The sequence below is a fragment of the Dermacentor albipictus genome, chromosome 1, assembly GCF_038994185.2.
Source record: "Dermacentor albipictus isolate Rhodes 1998 colony chromosome 1, USDA_Dalb.pri_finalv2, whole genome shotgun sequence".
Lineage (NCBI taxonomy): Eukaryota > Metazoa > Arthropoda > Arachnida > Ixodida > Ixodidae > Dermacentor > Dermacentor albipictus.
The window spans coordinates 56,327,209-56,344,702 of record NC_091821.1 but is presented as its reverse complement, the minus strand read 5'-3'; the positions used below and the strand labels follow the sequence as shown (position 1 = coordinate 56,344,702).

At 44.8% G+C, this 17,494-nt stretch overlaps 1 protein-coding gene across 1 annotated transcript in view; it reads left to right on the top strand.

Moving 5' to 3' along the window:
* The first annotated feature begins 1,513 nt into the window (after window positions 1–1,513).
* LOC135899329 (nose resistant to fluoxetine protein 6-like) overlaps window positions 1,514–17,494 on the top strand; it is a 41,870-nt gene continuing 25,889 nt past the window's right edge. Inside the window, exons 1-5 of the mRNA XM_065428563.2 lie at window positions 1,514–1,886; window positions 10,176–10,384; window positions 12,080–12,191; window positions 15,690–15,774; window positions 16,412–16,506. Coding sequence (XP_065284635.2) covers window positions 1,514–1,886; window positions 10,176–10,384; window positions 12,080–12,191; window positions 15,690–15,774; window positions 16,412–16,506 — 874 coding nt within the window. The remainder of the gene's footprint in view (window positions 1,887–10,175; window positions 10,385–12,079; window positions 12,192–15,689; window positions 15,775–16,411; window positions 16,507–17,494) is intronic.

Genomic DNA, 17,494 nt, shown 5'->3' with positions numbered 1-17,494 from the left:
AGCATTAAAACCTTTATTTTTCAAGAAGCTGGTATTCTGCTGTTTTCTTCCTTGCCCCACTCCCACCCCTTCTTTTTTCGTTTTTTTTTGGTCTTAGTGTGACATTTTCTGTTCAATCCTGAATGTGATATTGTTCTGTTCTCTGGGTTAACGTAAGCACGCTCCACTCATGTTTCTACTGCAAGCCCCAACTGCTCAACCCCTTCTTTCTTTTTTTCTTGCTTTTATGCGAAACAGTGCGTGTCTTTCCCTTGACCGACGTCGTGACGCAAATGGCGAAGGCAAGCCAGCTCGGTAGCGAGCGGGGGCTTTTCTTTGTGTGTGACTCACTTCGGATAGTCCGCATCCTTTCACCGGCCCCACATCTAGCATTAGCTATTTATGAATTCCGGCCACAAACCTTTGCCGATAGCTCTAACAGTGAGAGTGACAAGCAGGTGCGTCGCCAACATCACGTACGTAATACGGGAAACCTTTTAGAAGAAGCGACCGCAAAGCAGTGACACCGCCGTTGCAAATCTCTTTTTTTTTTATGATTGCTACTTTATTAGGCTGCCTTTCACGTATGTCGTACAGATGTTGCCACATCGGCGATATACGGCTCCAGTGGCCAAACGAGAAACAAAAGGGAAAGGAAGAAAGAGAGAGAAACTGTCGGACAAAGTGAAAGGCGTGGAACGTGATGGTATGACCTTGAGCCGAGGGGAGCAACATCTTCTAAGGAAACTGGCCGTTCACTGTATACGCTCGTCGACGAGATGTCGTGGGCACCGTCAAATGCTTGCCCCGTAAAACGGCCAGCTGTGGACCACGGGCAACGCCTACACGCAGAGCACAAGCTGCTGGCTGTTTTCTCCCTCTCCTAATCCTCCTCACTCCGTTACGGATATCGGTTGCTCCCAGAGAGCGGTGCGTGGTCAGTCGCACATCTCTATCGGCTCGCGATAGACCAGGTGGCTCATTAAACGGCGCCGAGCATTGTGGCCAGAAGCTCTTTCGTTCGCCGGCACCGGAGCACTAGGTCTCGTCCGGAAGCACGCCAGCGTTCGTGCTCTTCTTCGACTTGCCTCGTCCGTGCCACAGTTTCGGGCAAAGTATTGCCTACAGAAAGTCGTGCTCTATAGCGATATTTTAGTCGCCTTGACGAGCGGTAGTGTGAAGATAGCGCGTTTTACGAAGCAGCAAGGCAACCGCTTGTCTTGTTTACTCATACCAGTGTTCGCGTTACCGAAGGCTAAAGGTTACTTGGCACCGGCCCTCATAGTTCTGGCAGCTCAACCGCACGGAGCCCAGTGACGGGCGTCGGGTTACGTGCAGCTTGTTCACCTCTACTTCCGAGCATTTGTCCGTTGAAACTCTAGCATTGTTTGCTACCGACCTAAATATTAAATGCTGGAGGAGGGGCGAAACAAATGACTCCCTAGCCCGTTGGTTTGTTGGATCGTTATAAAACGCTGAGCTCACCGTTCTGTGGGAGATCAAAACATTACAATCCTCGGAACTCCTGCGCGCGATGGCATCTCTGACCGCGAAGAGAATAATCGCCAGCGGCCCTTCATGCACGCGCCTCTTCATCTTGGCGGCATGCCTTCTGCTGCCATTTCTGACTCAAGCGTCTCTGGTAGAGAACCATACAACTACCACCGCTGACCAAGTCTTGACGAAAGCAATGAAGACGTCGTACCCACCAACAACGTCCGCCACGGTGGAAGACGATGAACCCAACTACGAACAAGCGCTGCGAAACGCCGTGGCACGCTTGTTCGCCAGCATGCCTTCGTCGATCAGAAGGAAGCTCCTCGAGGCGGACGTGACACCCGAGTGCAGCATCGGCCTCTTCCGGTTGATGCGAGGATTCCAGAACCTCGAGCCGTGGGCACTGAGATGTAAGTAGGCGGGTTGTCATATTTTTTAATGTTTTCTTTTTGTTTAGGGAGACCCAGAAACCCCTAGAAATAATTTCCTAAAGTAAGACTGAAATTCCAAGGAAATGGATATCTAATATATCTGACTAATGAACATTGCAGACGTCCTTGTAGCGAGAAAGGAACAGCAGGGATGGTGGTATCGATGGCTGGAGCGCAAGCGCTTTGGAACTTTCGCTGACCACCAAAGCTGATATAAATGATCCCATTGACGACTGCACTCAGTAATATTAGCGTAGATAAAGAAAACAGGTATTCGGGCAGAAAATATAGAGCCAAATTTAATGGTCTTGGAGCGATTACAGCAGTTCTCTTACTATGAGTTGCACATTATGCGCCAGCACATGAAGTTAACAGTGATCTTTTCAGATTCCTTAGGGGTAAAGAAAATGTTTTTAAGGCATATATAGTGAGGCAAATAGGTGCTTTATGCACATTGAAGTTTTCGAAAACATTGAATCTGTATGGCGCAGGAGTTGAAATTACAAATTTGTTGGGACCTGGCACCTTCAGACTTGCATTTCACTTACGAAAACGATGAAACAACAGAAAGTTGTGTCATCTTGCGCGTTGGAATGTTCTTTTTTTCTTTTTTGTTCATTTAGTGGTATTGGAATTTTCTTTATATATTTTACTGCCATTATGCGTTGTGCAATGACATTTGTTGTTTGTAGCGTGCGTTACTTACATACACTGCATATAAATAACCCAACGAGTGCCCTATGTTGTCATTGAATACAAGCGCGCTTTCACAATGAAGGCGCTCTTATATTCAAGACAGTGTGATTGCTGATTATATCTCTGCTTACCTTAACTCTGAGAGCAAGAACGTGGCCCTGGTAGACAGTGGTCAAGGAGTTGTACTCAATGCATACAGTGAAAGCTGAGCAAGGCCCTGTGAAGTTTACAAATGTTGCTTTGAGATGTTAGCTATTATAACTGTTCTTGTACATGAGGTCCCGGTACAGCCATTCACTATGGAACTTCCTTCTGCATAGTAAACACTTGTAATGTGGCCTAACTTCTAATAATAAATTCTGATTCTGACTCTGGGTTCACTGTTTGAAGATCAAGTTTTGAGAATGCGCCTTATTTGCCACGGCACTCTCCATGTGCCGCAGACTAGTATTAAATCGAGCAATGTGCTGTATTTTGGAAGCGGAAACCGGCATTTACTCGCAGTGACTAGTTATGCACATGACAGTCTATATAAATTGCCGTTTTTGGTAGCATCACATTCGGTTTCACGTGTGTGCGGACACAGACATATACGTGTCTTGCGAACAGATTGCCGTTAAGCTAAACAGAAAATGTGGGCTGTAACTACATTAAACTAAAATCGGCGATCTTGTGTATCTTTGATATACCTCTCTACACGCGCGGTAGTTGCATCAGCGAAATAAACATTCTCAGGGTAAATTTTTCTTTGGTACTCGTCCATGACTTGTGTTTTAGAGCGGTGTACTTAAATAGGGGCAGCAAGAAAGATGGCCATAAATGTTCACCGTTCGGAAATGCAATTTTGTTGTAGTGCATTTAGGCCTCGGCTATTAAGGAGTCGCGCGGTAGTACACAGCTGTTCACTTTTGCATTTACCAGTGCTGCCTCTTTGGTCTTAGTCTTTTTATTTGCGATTCCTCTTCGGTTCTCGTGTTCACGCTAAACACTGCATTTTCGTTGGCCTTTCTTACCAACTGCGTTGCACTCGATACGACCTGCAATCCCGTGTTTCTGACTACCCATTGGCCTATGATTTGCATGTGACCCCAAGTTTCGTGTTATTTTTACTCAAAAGTGCGCTGTGCTTGTATGTGTTTGCAACTCCAGTCCTATATTTACTTCCATTTGACAACGACAGTGCTTTCTGCAAAACAGTGCTTTCGATAACTTCATATTATATTCTGTCACCAGGAACAACGAGCCGAAGACAAAATGCTGTAAGGTAACCGTAACTATAGGTCTGCTAAGGAAGTCATGCCTCTTTAGCAGGCCTAGTAGAAGGGTTCCAGTGATCGCCGTTTAGTCCTACACTTGGAATTACCACTTAGTCCTACATTACTTTTGTCCTACACTAATTTGGAATGTACCACTTATCCTCCCGTCATATCTACATATTCGAGGTGTAGAAACTCGCCACGTGAGCTAGAATTTCTTCCTTTGTTGCAGCGACAAGAATGGATACACTACCACCTTTTGTTACATGCTGCCCCATTCCTCAATACGAACGCAAATGAAACCTATTCACTTGCTATCGCGTGTTAGCAGAATTTTCACGAGGGCTTTCATTGAAGGTAGCATGAGGCCTCGTATCTCGTCAAGAGAAACGATGATTGCTTTCCCTGCGGCATGCGACACATGGCCTGTCCGATCAGTCGGAGAAGAATGGCGTGACAAAGACAGGTGTTCTATTTTATTCTGAGAACTGTGATCAAAAGCTGCCAGCACTACGGCGGAACCTAAGTATGGCATAACTTCTCAAATATGGCCAAGGAAATGAACCTTTCATTCGGATTTTGCCAAATGGTCAATTAACCTTTCCCCCGATGTCCAACTAATGTAACCCTGACACTTAGTTAGACTGAACCTAGCTCGAGTTGCTCAAAATAGCTTTGACGCCGATTATGTTCAAGTTCCCGTTCTGCCACAGGAGAATTAAGGAGCTCATCTTTACTTTCGGCTTAAAAACCCTTGGCGGTGAATTATCGGTGCGGTGAATTATTTCTTAAGGTACTAAAATCGGTCCTCCGTGCAAATTTTATATAGAATCTTCTTACAGTGTGCGTAGAGCTGTTCAAAAAAAAATCGTTTTATGAAGTAACCATACGCATCGTGCCTAATTGCTTGCCCGATGTAGTAGTGCGTTGTTCTTGTTATTGTCTTTAGCGTCGGCATTCACTGTAGGCAAGTCTTGCAGACACCCTCAGGGACAACTTTTGCGTCACATCTCGAATGTACGATATCTCTCCTTTTTTTTTCTTGGTCTCAGCTACAAAGCGATAAGCCTGTCAATCACTCACACACTAATTGGTGTCAAGGCACGGGCAGCAGTTAAAATGTATTACCGCTTTAGAGAGAAAGCGCAAAAAAAGAAGTCCTTCGGCTCTTGATTCTTTGTCTGAGGATTCGCAACGAACAGCTGTATACATGTGCTCTTATGGTCTTTTGGCCTTCTGGTAGAGCGGCCGCCTCGGCGGCGGTAGGTCGTGGGATCAATTTCCACCACAGCCGGGCACCCACTGGTTGTTTCAAAATAGGCTCAAAACGTACCCTCGCCTGGCGCACGCCTTTCTTCAGGAGTGATACGCTCGGCAAAGAAGCCTGTGTCCTTCAAATCCCATCGAAACCATACTGCGTAGAGAAAAAGGACATATATATATATATATATATATATATATATATATATATATATATATATATATATATATATATATATATGTATATATATAAACGAGAAGAAAGGGGGTTAACCCAGGGGCACAATTTTTATTAGTCATATCATGAGAAGCCACCAAACACTGAGACCAAGAACAACATAGGGGAAATTTCTTGTGCTTAGTAAATGAAAATAAAGAAATGTTAAATTAACGGAAATTAAAGTTCATCACTTTAATTTCCATTAATTTATCGTTTCTTTTATTTCAGTTATTAAGCACAAGAAATTTCCCGCATGTTGTCCTTGGTGTCAGTGTTTGTTGGCTTCTCATGATATGACTATATATATATATATATATATATATATATATATATATATATATATATATATATATATATATATATGCATGCCTTCTTTTCTATGGTACCGAGGTATGTATAAGAAGGAAAGTTATATTATTGTTGGGCGAATTATTGAGTATTACACGCAACTATTCGAAACTAAGCAAATGTTACGCAATACTCAACGTTAAAAGTCATTTTACTCTTCTCCGTCTGCTAAACAAAGTAACGCAAATTATCAGAGTGAAACAACGAAAGCTTTTGAAACACTCACGCAACAAAATGGTTAATGCGAGCTTGCTTTTCGGTTTCGTGGTGGAAGCATACTTGACAGTTTATGAATTTGGCTTGCAGTCTCTCATTAAGTGTTTTTGGCAGCCTAGTCACGTAGCATTTTTATCTTTTACGCTACTACCACTGATGTTTGCTTGCAAAGGGCGCTTTTATACGTGTTAATGGCACACAAGCGCTTCAGCTCAATTTCTTTCCTTTCGTTTTTCAACAACTCCTGATCGTTTTTCGGCAGCCATGTATTTAGACTTTTTGTGAAGTAGCTTTGCATACCGCGGCCTAGAATTCTTGGAAAGCTTGTTTGCAACCAGGCTCTAAAGAGGTTGTTCTGGCAGTTATTTAATGCAATTAGTGATCTTGTATTTAAAGCTGGTGCTCTTTAATATTAAGCTGTGCTGTTGTAGACTTGGCAGTGCATGAGTGGAACCTAACTTGATATATATATATATATGCGTCGGTGTTTGACTATTTCATATTCGATACTAACTATGAGTATTCGATTAGTACTCGACAACTTTGATGTTCGCCCCTCTCTAATATATATTAGTGAAGCGCTGCATGCCAGAATCCGGCAATGAAATAGTTCAAAGACTAGAAGCACGTAGGCAAAATGGCGAGACTTTACTGACGTTTCGGCGGCGGGACCAACGAAGGCCGCTCCCGCGGCCGAAAAACGTCAATAAGGTCGCGTTATTTTTGCCTACGTGCTTCTATTGTTTCAACTATATATGCATATATTTAAATTCCAGATTGTGCGGAAAGCACAAGAAACTAAATCAAGGTTCCTCTCTAAGGACCCGTATATGTTTTTCCCGCCTCCCATCTAAGTGGTTTCCAAGAAGAGTAAACGCCGATAATAAATTTATCTATACGTCAAGGTGAAGCCACCCTGTATAGTTGCAACACCATCACATCAATGTCCACGTGATTGCAGCAGAATGCTTGCACCACAGAACTGACGGATAGATGGGGTTTTTACATTCCGACGCAACGCTTCTCTATGGGGATATTCTGCAATAAAATTATCCAGTTTAATTGAGACCTACTAGAAGGTTTACTTCGAAAATCGATACATGTGGTCGTTAACTGAATTTATAATCAAACGACATCTGCAGCTTCATCTTTAAATTTGAATGAAAACAAATTTGGGTGACCTAATACTTCTTCGTAGCAAAAAAGGGCAGAAAAGCACAATTGACAAGTGAGGCAAATTGGAAAGATGTCTCGTCACTATAGAAGAGGCTTATAGAATAAAGGCTCGTTTCATTTGGACAAAAAAAAAGACGGTGCAAGAAATTTGCACCAGTACATTTACCTTGCTTTACTTTTCTTTGTCTGCGATTCTGTGTGCCACTCTTCCTCATCTGAAATGCAAAAACACCCGTGTACTTGGATTTAGGTGCGCATTAAAGAACCCCAAGTGGTCTAAATTTCCGGAGTCCTCGACTACGGCATGCCTCATAATCAAATCATGGTTTTGGAACGTAAAAACCACAATTTTTGTTTTCTTCCACATGTTTAGAACGCTGTTGCCTTTAGTCAGTCTTTAGTCACCGCGGCAGGGAATCGAGGTGGTCGTTATGTAACTGGCAGCCACAATGTCTGTCCCATGACAAGACCAACTAGGTTATTAAAGCAGATAATACCAGGTGCTTCAGCGGTTACAACGGCCCTTCAGGATGATGCCCGACACCCGCGGGGAATCATTGATATTGTTGGTAATGTGTCACCGTCATTCTCATTCATCGCAATCGTGGGCGTATAATGATGACTTTTCTCGCTGATGTCATGAACGTTCCTCCATATTCGCTCTCTCCAAGAAAGAGTCGCGTGTGACGGGCTTTCAGCGGACGCCCCTTAGAGAAAGTACCTGGAATGCGCATCCGGGGCGTCTACGATGTGCGTTCAGGCGTTGCCCCCTAACGACCTCTTTCCCACAGCTTCAGACTTCATCTGAACTGAGTGACCGTGTCCCGTCGTCTATGCTGCATAGGAGTGCGTCGTTCTGTTGCTTTCTGCTCTCCTCCTTTTTCGCGGAGTTACAGCTTTCGCGGTGTACGCGCGCATAATGAGCGGACTAAAGGACGTAAGTTCGTGACCAGCCGAGTTGTATTCTTCATGGTGACGTTCAGAGTGCACCCCTGCCCTTCAGTTTCGTAATACCGCGAGCGGGAACGCGCATGCTGGTTTCAACAAAGACGTATTCGATGTCTTACGTGCAACAGCCTCTATGCTGCCGGTGCTTCATTCGTTGCGCGTCATTTCCCCTTGCTCTTGTCTTCTTTTTCGAGCCGGCGCTTCAATGTAAACTTCCTAAGAAAAATGTCGCTACCACAGGCCGCGGGCGAATGACACTTTCTTTCTCCATGCCACAACTGCCGGTTTCTTTTTCGTTTAGCGCAGCACTTGTATGTATTTGAGCAGTGATTGATGAGAGCGAGAGACGAGTGGCTGAAATGGTCGGTATTTCATAGTCGGGCGTCATGTGGCTTGTCACGCGTTGCGCCACGGTGACACGCCCTGCAGGGCACAGGATAATACACTAAGATAATACACCGCTTTCTTTCCTTTTTTTACGGGGTACATGTTACGGCTATTTACCAGCGATCGCCGCTCATCGAAATTCAAGCAGTAAAGCGATGAGGAGGTTCGGCGGCATTACCCTCTGGGTTTTCCTGGATGGTACTGATTCATGTGCCAACTGCCTCTGTGCGCAGCTGCCCGGGTTATTTAATGCTTTCATGAATCTGCACAAAGTCCGCACATTAGTAGGTTTCCCAGATCTACGCAGCTCACAACAAGATTTCAGTTCCCAAGATTTATTGCGGTAGAATCCCTTCTATGAGTGTCCACCGGTAAACATCCGGAATCCCCCACACATCCTGAACCGGAAAAATACCGAGTTAATTAATGTACGCCAATGCAGGCGGTACATGGCGTCCTGCTTTATTTAATTACACTGCGACACGTAAGAAAATTCTCTAGGATTGTAATATGACATCGTCGCCAAATACGTTGCATCGTGTGCCTTGTGTCAACACCGTAACTGATCAACTTCTCCTCCTGCCTCTGTCTTACAGTATGATTTTACATTATAGTACTTTGACTGAGCTACGAAGGTCAACTCTCGGGCTTGTTCATCAAAGAAAGGGAGAAAACGAGGGATGGTTGCAAACTCTGTGATTCAGTGTGAAAGATGCGCTTGCGTTTGAAAATATATTGTGTTACCGTTGGTAATGCCCTTTGTTCATGGATAACTTCGGCGGTAGCGGTAGTGGGCTGCGCCCCTGATAGCAACCTTAGCACAAGTGAGATGGGATGGACGGGAGCAACCGGACTGCGCGGTTCCCCTGTTAACAATATCCTTAAATCTGTGGTATTGTGAAGAAAGTTACAAGCTCATAGCTGGCCCCTGTCAAGTACTGCACCAAGCAGCGGACTTTCTAATGCCACTTACGCTCCCTGCCCCTGCATCACATCCATGTCTACCGCCCGCACATCGCGGTATACCTCAGGGACAACACAATTTCGACTATATTTTCATGTCTTTGCACACTACAATTTCGTTAATTCTCACCAGACACACCTTTCGGACAGCTTTCGATGAGGCGCAATTCTCTTCGACGCTTTCGGTACGCTCTCACCAGTTCCTTCTCAACTGCAGGCGTGCTTTGGCTTTCATAGCATTGCTAAGCCGACGTGAGGCGATTTGCGACCACGGATATCGGGCGCTATTGTGGTCTCGTTAGAATTATAATGATAAGCGCAATTGAGAACAAAGCTAGTAATTGATGCGAAAAAATGCTGCGATCCTTCACACATTGTTTGCCTTCCTTCCTTTACCATCTCAAATGGGCATCGATTCACGTATATTTGGGACGACATTTTAATTCAAGTGGCACAGGCAGTACAGGCGCATGTTTTGACACTGCAGGTTCTTTCGCACAAATCGACGCATGCCCAAAAGTGTTCTTGCAGCAACACGTAATCCTGCGCATATCGCAAACCAGCTGTTCTAATCGCCGACATGCACATGCTTTCACAAAAGCGTCGCAAGTATGCCCGGAGCAGTCACCATGTGTAAACGTATTGCGATGGACTCGTGTCTCGTGGGGAGCACCGACGTAGTTCTCTATTTATTTATTTTTTCCATACTGGTTGCATGCGAGGACAGCTGCCTGTCGAATGTTGCTCAGGCACCTCCTTCCCACGTGAGGTTGACATGTTTTCTTTGTTCCCTTCCAGTGTTCGACGCGTCCGGAAAGTACCCATCGGGGTTGCTGCAGGCCACAAAAGCTGATCTGGGAGCATTCGACGAGTGTCTGGAGACCGTGGTGCGCGGCAGCTACGGCCAGGAAGTGTCCCAGGGCCAATACTGCAGCGTGCTTTTCCATCTGAAAGAGAACCGTGCCCTGAGAGAGCGCATCAAGACACTTGACATTTTGCACCCACTGGTATGCATTTCAGCATTCGGAAGCTAGCGCTTAGTGCAATGCATTTCGCGTAGAATAGCGCCTACTTAATCCACGAACGGCGTTTGTAACATGTACAGGGCACGTGGCATTTGACGGCAACAAAAACACTGCTACGGAAGAATAAAAAGATGTGAAACAGCGTATTACATAATTGCACTCACATTGCACTAGCATATCCTCAAACTTATTTTCACATTAATCAACCATCACACTAATAATTCGGTTGCACTTAAACACAAACCAGGTTTTTCAGTTTAGCGTATAAGGTTCCACTGTTTGCAACGCCATACTTTTGACCTCCTCTAAACATTCTCGAAGTTGCGCGTCCCAAAGCCTTGCCTCTCGTGCTGCGAGCTGCGTAACGTGGTGCTAGTATTTCCCGACTTCGACAGTACAACCATAGTGCATAAAAAGAAAAGGCGCACCATATTTGTCTCATGTTTTCTGCATCGATTTCCCATCCGTTAAGACGGTATGTATTGGCTGGGGACTTGTAATTCTTGCGTACGGTGCACTCATTACAACAAGTATCACATTTGCGTGGTGTTTACCACGCGTATGTGAGGGGGCCTCGGGACAACGACGACGACGACTGCTGTCGTCGGCGAAAGGCGGGCAGACGAAGGGACACAGCAAATAAACATTCGAGTCTTTAACTGCTCTCGCAGCTGAAATAAAAGAATGAAAAGGAACAGCTGTCTTTCACGGCTGTTCTTTTATTCACATGAAAAAAAAGCATACACAACCACACGCAGCTCCGAATTCACCTGGTCCGTTCGAACCAACCCTGGAGAAAGGTTTATTTTTCTAAAAAATGAAAGGTGTTTCGATGAGACAGACAGACGCAATCACGTAAACACCCATTTCGTAGAACGGATATCGCCGCGAGGTAAAGAGAACGTTCTCATCACGATTTTTTCTAAGGCAGGAGCATAGCGTTATATACATGTGAAGGCTCAGTACACTGAATCTCAATATGCCCACGATGTACGAAGACGACGGCGTTGTAACGAAGCGCGCGGGTGCGCCAAGTCACGCCCACGGCGTCACTGCGTAGGCATGGCAATGTAAACGACGTTGCGCGTGCATTGTAAAACTGAACTTGCTCATCCTTGATGTCGCACCCTTAACGTTATCTTCGTCGGTGCAGTAGTGCCACAGGAATAGCACGCCGACACGAACATTCAAATTCTCAAGGAAAAAGCAATTAGAGGCTCGACTAAATTTGTCAGAGAAACTAAAGTGAAGAGATAGAATAAGGATATCATTTATGATGTATAGATGTTGCAAGCTCGCTCCTGTTCTCAGAGGGAGCCGAGTGTCTGTTTACTGCCACTTTTTTATCTGTTCGCTAAATGCAACAATCAGAAACATGCTTCTTTTCGAAAGAGGAAATGATATGCTTGTTTACTTGCTGCACTCCGATGTTTCTTCCGCACTTCCTTGTAACTTTGCGTCAATGTAGGCGCACAATATTCGTTTGGTAACGAACGTGGTTCTTCCGGATGACCGAAAAGGAAGTCCTAATTGTTCATAATGAATCATTTCGTCTCGCCTGTCGTAATAGAGCATTTCTCTGGCCTACCAAATGACAAGAGCTTGAATGCCTGCTGCATGCATTAATTTCTTGTCTGCAGCGCTCTGCACAACGCAGCTTTTTCTTTCTCCTTTCAGATTAAGCAGTACACGGAATACTTCTTCATTGATGAAATCCCCGTGACACGCCTAGGCATCTGCATCGTCAACGACTGCAATAAACAAGACCTGCAGGCCATCATCGACGCAGGTGAGCGGGAGTATTAATGTTGAATAAGGGACAGAAATGACGACGTATACAAAAGTTGTAGTAAGTAAAGTATTCGTTGCGAAGTCTGCAAGAGACGCTGTACAAGAAAAATAGCAACACGGGTTGAGAGAAGGACGGCAGGAGTGCTGGATGATACGAGTGGGAGAAGGGAGAGGAGGGGGAGGCGCGGAGCCTTTCGGCTGAAAAGGCAACAATGGCTCTTTCCTCAACGTAAAGAAATAAAGCCACGAGAGACGCTGACGCCTACAATGCGGAAGACATAAAGGGCGGAGTACAATTATATATATATATATATATATATATATATATATGGGGTTTTACGAGCCAAAACCACTTTCTGATTATGAGGCACGCCGTAGTGGAGGACTCCGGGGTTCATTAACGAGCACCTAAATCTAAGTACACGGGCGTTTTCGCATTTCGTTCCCATGAAAATGCGGCCGCCCTGGCCGGAATTCGATTTCGCGACGTCGTGCTCAGCAGCCCAACGCCATAGCCACGGAGCAACCACGGCGGGTAATACAACAATGCCGATTATTCAGAGAATGCAGGCCTGCAACTCAGGAAGCGTGTCATTTCCAGAATAGAGTTACGTGAGTGGAGAGGCCAACGAAGATAGATAAATTAAGGGAACGCTGGGCCGTAACCCCCAGCAGAGCATCGTTTTTAATCTACCCAAGCGTTGGTAGTCGCGGAGCCAGAGGACCGGAAGACGTGGAGAATAGAAATGAATTGCCGCACTATGGCTCAGAACAAAGGCAAGGATATTGATCGATGCGAGCTGATACAAAATCCCTCCGGAATACGACAACCTTTGGCAAATGAAGGCCTGACTAGAGAGGCAGGAAAGACCCCCATCTATATGTTCCCTATGTAACCAGACGCTCTACGAAAAATACTCCGATAGTATACCTGAAAATTTCTCCTCACTTCTGCACGATTCGAAGGAAAGTATTCTACCTGCTTGGATGCTGAATAAGAAATACACAGGACATTGATGGTACTTCAGTGAGTGTCAACAAATGCGCGAATAGAGGCATAGGCATCCATGAGTAGGCGCCGGCTATCTTCTCCTCATTTTTGGCATGAAATGAGTAAATAAGATTTTGAACCCTCGTGAAAAGCGGGACAGGCAAATACAAGAAACAATCGTTGGAGCTTGCAAATCTTTGTTGAAGACAACAACGAAGCAAACAACGCCATGTACGCATTTGCTGTGCATCGGGATGTGTTCACAGCTTTCAAACCGAATCACGTACCACTGTAAAAACAGGACGTTCATGAATTGTCAACTTATTGTTGAGCTCAAAATATCACTAAAGGCTGACAACAAATGGACGGCTTTCGAGTGGTTTTAAAATATTTCTGCAAGATATCTATTTAACCTTACCTGCTCAGAAATACAGCGTAATTCAAGCTTCTAAGAGCAATGTCGTGGTGTGACCAATTGACATATGTTCTTTCAAAGTGTTTTGCTCCAGGTCACTGGAAAAAAACACACAAGAAGTTGGAGCTATATAATCGCCAAGGCATTAAAATACTCTCCCCCCTCACGCTTCCTAAACGATGTAGCAAGCTGGAGTGATGATTTAGCGAATGACCTCAGTGAATCAGTGTATGACCCAGCTTACTCCGGCTTGCTAATAAGCTATGGAAGACGAAAGGGGGGGGGGGGAAATGGACTGATTTCAGTGGCGCAAAAAGCACATCACGTGCACACAGTAATTGCTTCCTTTCACTGAATTTATATAGAAAACTCAGGGGAGAATAGTTACAGCAAACTAGCTACTTCGCAGTGTATACACCGGGATCAGTTACAAAAACGGACAACACATATCGAGTGCACCCCTTATTGACAAATCCAAGGTAGGCCAAACTTTGGATTTCTCAAGAGAAAGTAAATGAGAAAGCTTATCGACCGGTATCGATCCGCAAAAGCACTCGTGTACCGTGCTCTTCGTGCACGTTAAAGAACCGCAGACGACCACAATTAATCCGGAACCCTCTTCCACTACGGCGTCCCTTATAACCTGCTGTGCAGTTTCTGGCCTTTAAAGCTTTCCGTTTGATTTATGCACGAGAAGCAACGTTGAAGCTCTGTGCTACTTGTGCTTAAGCCTCCTTCTTCGAATGGTCGCCCTTCGTCGTATTCATTTTTATCGCTGCTGTTTGTCGTAAGTGGGCCCCCCATGCGCTTCGCGTGAAGGATGAGCCTTGCATCGTGGATAAAGTGTTACCTTAAAATTTGCCTAATTATAGCATCCTTGTCACGTAGTATGTCAAGTGCAGAGGTTTCTAAACAGTTTTTGGCGAAATAGCGACATTCGCGTAACCAGCCGAGTATAACTTTCCTTTGAAGTTCTCATTTCTAAAGCATAGCAGGTCGAAATTTTGCTCTATGCCCACAGTGTCTATACCTGCTTAACATGGTTCGAATCAAATCAAATCAAATATCAAAACTCAAATATTGCACGGAAAGCAGGCTCACTGGTCGGCACAGCAGTTGTACAATTGATACAAATGATATGACTACGCAAATTATAGTACATAGAAGGTGAATATTTACCTCTTCCAACCTGTTATTAGCCATTCTGTCCGGCCTGCCGCCCATCCGTTGCTCTTTCCTGCATGGAGTTTCGGGCAGCGTTCACAACGAATGCTCCACTGAGGCACAATAGCGTGTCGACCCGCCGCGGTTGCTTAGTGGCTATGGTGTTGGGCTGCTAAGCACGAGGTCGCGGGATCGAATCCCGGCCACGGCGGCCGCGTTTCGATGGGGGCAAAATGCGAAAACACTCGTGTACTTAGATTTAGGTGCACGTTGAAGAACCACACGTGGTCGAAATTTCCGGAGGCCGCCACTACGGCGTGCTTCATAATTAGAAAGGAGTTTTGGCAGATAAAACCCCATAATTTATTAGCGTGTCGTTTTCTCTGGTTTAACGAAACGACCATCTAAGCACGCCGACAGAACTTCGTTTTAATCTGAAGCATGTTCTGCCCAATGTACACAGAGTCGCGTGAGTAATGTGCGTAGCTGTCTTGCTCTGCTTGTCCGTGTGAGTTTAGAAAAGCAGGAAATATTTGCCAAGTACAAAGACTATAGTACGCTTTTCGGTAAATATAGCAACTAAAGCAGAAACTGCAACCTGCGTTATCGGGAGCTTATGAGTTCATTCGCATTTATATTGTCGATACTGCCACAACAAGTAGTAAAAATGACGCACTACTCTTGAGAATTTTGTGCATAAGCATGGAGTCAGCACGAATCTCTTGCCGGCATCATATTAGCTATTCTATGAGGAGGTGAGTGAACTATCTTTACGGAATTATTGGCAATGAAGCGGCACGATAATGGTTACATGACTTGTCGCTGGTAAATGAAGAATTCAAGCTTGACTGATGCTAGAAAATCGTGAAAAATTGGTGTTGATTTCAATACTTTTATTCGAATTCTTCTCAAACGCACGGACACAGTAAAGCCGAAAGCGCTGCGAATCGAAGTAGAAAGCTGCGTGACGATCAACGATGCGGTGATGACCCCCGGCCAGACTGCGATAATGTAAGTATTTGTTATACATTTGTTATTGAATGAAGCGCTTTCGTACTTTCCCTGCATAAATCCTTTGAAGAAGGGGCGCTACATTTTTAATCAATAACATGCATCTCCTGTATAGCCATACCAGACGTGACATCACGAAGTACGCAAGCTATTCACGTTGACCTTTTCCAGAACCATTGGCCATGTTCATCATAATAATGCGCGGTGATTTTCATTAAACTGTTATAGTCCGATTAGCAGTAATATCCTAACTGTCCTTCTTGCTCACTATATTTTAAAACTAAACAACCAATTACTTCTACGTTAGAGGTGTCCATAGCCAACGTTGCTGATACTACTTATTACGCTCGAAATATTTTCTCTCTGCAATTTGAGCATGATCTTAGCGTGTATCTTCATGGAGTAATGTTTTAGCTCTGCCATATATATTTTATACGACAATAAACGGCGTCACATTGTCTCCTGTTGTTACCAAAAATTTTATTTTGTAGTGTTATGCAGGAATATGGGACTAAGAACAGCCATGGATGTAATAACATTGTCGCAGACTGTTCAATGTAGCCTAACAAGTACATTACGCAGGGAAATCTCCCGTCGGTGCATTTGAAGCTAACATATCCTCGTTTTCATTTTTAAGAGCTTTCTTGGCTGTCCTTGGCGTCTTCGTTGGAGCTGGAACTATCGTCGACATCTACTTGTCATATAGAAAAACGACCGACAAAGGTGAACAGAGTAAGTCCGCGATGAAAACATTCTTAATCAGGGCATGACTAAAGCATAAGGTACGCTTTAGAGTACATTTCTTTCACGTATAAAAAGCTTTAGAGCGAACAGCTGCATGCACGTGATGAAGATCATCATATCTGTTTGCTGTTTTCTTTTTCATTTAATTTTACCGGCGTACATAGCGAAACATATATTAAGTTACTCGGATCGTTTGAAATTCACTTTAAGGTCATGCGCTCAAACCACAATAAATTGTGTGACGGTGGCGGTCGTGTGTACGAGCGGAAGTCTGCCTACCACTATCATGCAGATGCGTTATTCTTAGTAAGAGAGAGCCAGATAAGTTGACACGTTTTTCTGCTAACAGTGCATATGGCACATGCGCTGGCCAGGGGGCACAATGGCAGTCTAACTGTACTACTAAAATATGCCGACCCGATCAGGTAGAAAGGACACAAAAACGGTACGACATTGGGAACCATAACGGACGCACACAACGTTTGCTTAAGTCCGATGCGCACAACCCAGCTGTGTCCGTTGCCATGCGCGTTGCGAGGAGCGCATGAGCACCTACGGTCTAGCACGCCATCCCCAGTTAACTTAGACGCTAGACACATGTGCCTCAAGATGAGAAGCAATTTCACGGACAGAAAAGCGAGCCTTGTTCAACAGTCACCGCTCTTCGATGGGGGCGAAATGCAAGGACGCCCGTGCATTGGGGGCACGTGTAGAGATCCCCTGCGGGTCAGAATTAATCCGGAGTCGTCCGCCACTACGGCGTGCCTCGTAATCGAATCGTAGTTTTGGAATATAAATCCCTAGAATCCAATCTTGACCTACAAAATATTCCGCCGGCTGCGATGTGTGTTGCTGCTGTCAGCACGCGAAGTTTCCGTGCATGGAGCAAAGCGTTGCTTCGGGCTAGTTGGTAATGCGTACTTAGTACTGTTTTGCGTAGAATTTACAAAAAAACACGAAGGAACAGCTCCTGTCC